We start from the raw sequence: 2,165 nt of genomic DNA, 5'->3' as shown, positions 1-2,165 counted from the left end.
CCCCCCCCCCCCCCCCCCCCAAAAAAAACCCCCTTATCGTCTTTCCCTGGGACCAGACCATGAGGGTAAACAAGGATTTCAACACAAACCTCGGGATAGAAGACCATGGGCAGCTCACTAACAGAGACAATCTTGACAATTTTTCTACTCAAAACATACCAAACAAGGCTTTTGTCATCACAAGTTAAAAAGAACCTTTTCACCGTTTTACAAATACACTAATCAAATCAAATAATCAAAGGATTAAAATTATCATCCACCTCAATTGTCCGGGAAACAATTGATATCAAATTATCAATTTCGTCCAAGATTCCTTCACTTCCACTTCCAGATTCCTTCACCAGCCATATATAGACGTGGAAATTGAATTTCAGGCTAAGTTAAAACTGTCTAGATGCAAAGAGAAAATGTTTTAATCGTCCAATTTACACTAATCAACAAATTTTACATATATCAATGGCATTTTAACATTTACATTAAAGAGACTCCAAACAACTTAAATAACATGCAATTGACTCCAGAAACCAAGTACAAGTAAACAATAGATAAGATAAAAAAAGCCATTTAAAATAAATTGACTAGTGCAAGTCAATACTAAGATATAGAGTTGCTTTACCTGTTCTTCTTATTATTCTTTTCCTTCCTTTTGTCTTGTGCACTTTTCTTGACCTCGTCACCCTCTCTCCAGACCGGGCCACAAGGAGAAATAAGGCTTTCAACACAAGCCTCAGGAAAAAACAAAAAAGGCAACCCACGAACAGATACATTCTTGATAGTTTTTCTTATAAAATTGTACCAAACAAGCCTTTTGTCATCATAAGCTAAAAGAACATTTTCGCAGTTTTTCGAATAAGCCAATGGCTTCAAATAAGCTAAAGGACGCAAAATGCCATCTGGGTCAATAGTTGAAGAATCAATTGATATCAATTTAGTCCAAGATTCCTCAACTCCATATTCCTTCATCACCCATATACTAGCACCAAACTTGCTAGTGCAAACTAAACAAAGACATCCTCCCAGCACATCCAACTTCAATTTCACATTCTTGATCCGAAAATTTGGTGGCAACATCACCTCGTAGTGGTTCTCACTCTCAACACTAAAAGACATAATTCTAATTGATTTGTCCGAATATATGTGGAAATAATCCTCCACAAGTGTATGCAGTGCCCCATTGACGTGTATCCCCCATTTTCCCTTCAAAATGGGTAGTGGATAAGAAAAACCCTCAATCCTGTTCCAGGAATTCGATTTCATGCTATAAATCTCAGCCTCAGAGCATTCCCAGATATGGCTAGTTTTGTTCCTAAATTCAACAACCTGAACAACTTTATAATCATCTTTTCTCGAATCATAAGCTAATCCATATATAACCTTCGAAAAACACGACAGAGGAGTTGGATACTTGATCGGGTTGTCAGGTAAAATCCGGTATTTTGTGGAAAAAGGGTTCCACAAAATAAGAGGCTCACTCATTACAAGAATTAACCCATTGCAAGAGTTGGATATGTCATCAACACTCTTGTAATAAAATGGGGTTTTCAAGACATGGGCTTTGTCGAGTGAATCCAAAGCTACAGAATAAAGTCCCAAGCCTCCGAGAATCAGGCTGTGATTTGAGTTTGTTGTGATGGATTGATGCAAATGCATTTTGACGAAAACTTGGCTGTCTATAATAGAACACCATAATCTACATACACACCTGAATCTCAAAAGGGATTTCACTGGTAAGCGCGATAGTACATCCGCAACGATTTCTGAAGGCATCATGATTTTTCTTCTCCTTAGAGAGACGTAGATATTCTCTACTAATCACCCGTGTCGGTATTCTCCACCAACCCACCCGCATGGGTTGTACCTTTTGTTCAATGATCGATTGAGCTTTCTTTGGGAATATGAAATGGGTGGGTTGTTCAATGATCGATTGAGCTTTCTTTGGGAGTATGGAATGGGTTACTCAGCGCCGTAGAACTCGGTGCTCGAAATGTTGACTAGAAGCATATTCTCTCTCACCTTGACCTACAAAAACTGGAACTTTGAGTTATTGAACTGACAAAACTCACTCCTGCGTGGAGTTGTTGGCGTGGGGGCAATGTTTCAATTTAATTTTTGGGGCATTTTTAAGAATGCCTAATTGTAAGAATATAAGTTGAAAAATGTCCATT

General features: G+C 38.3%; 1 protein-coding gene across 1 annotated transcript; it reads right to left on the bottom strand.

Moving 5' to 3' along the window:
* Nucleotides 1–408: 408 nt before the first annotated feature.
* On the bottom strand, nt 409–2,093 carry LOC111408059 (F-box protein CPR30-like). The gene has a single exon (XM_023037824.1). It carries the CDS (start codon nt 1,768–1,770, stop codon nt 613–615), a length of 1,158 nt encoding a protein of 385 aa, XP_022893592.1. The 5' UTR covers nt 1,771–2,093; the 3' UTR covers nt 409–612.
* Between the last annotated feature and the right edge of the window lie 72 nt (nt 2,094–2,165).

Source organism: Olea europaea, chromosome 13 (assembly GCF_002742605.1).
Source record: "Olea europaea var. sylvestris chromosome 13, O_europaea_v1, whole genome shotgun sequence".
In the NCBI taxonomy this organism is placed as follows: domain Eukaryota; kingdom Viridiplantae; phylum Streptophyta; class Magnoliopsida; order Lamiales; family Oleaceae; genus Olea; species Olea europaea.
This window is presented reverse-complemented; position numbering and strand designations above follow the sequence as displayed.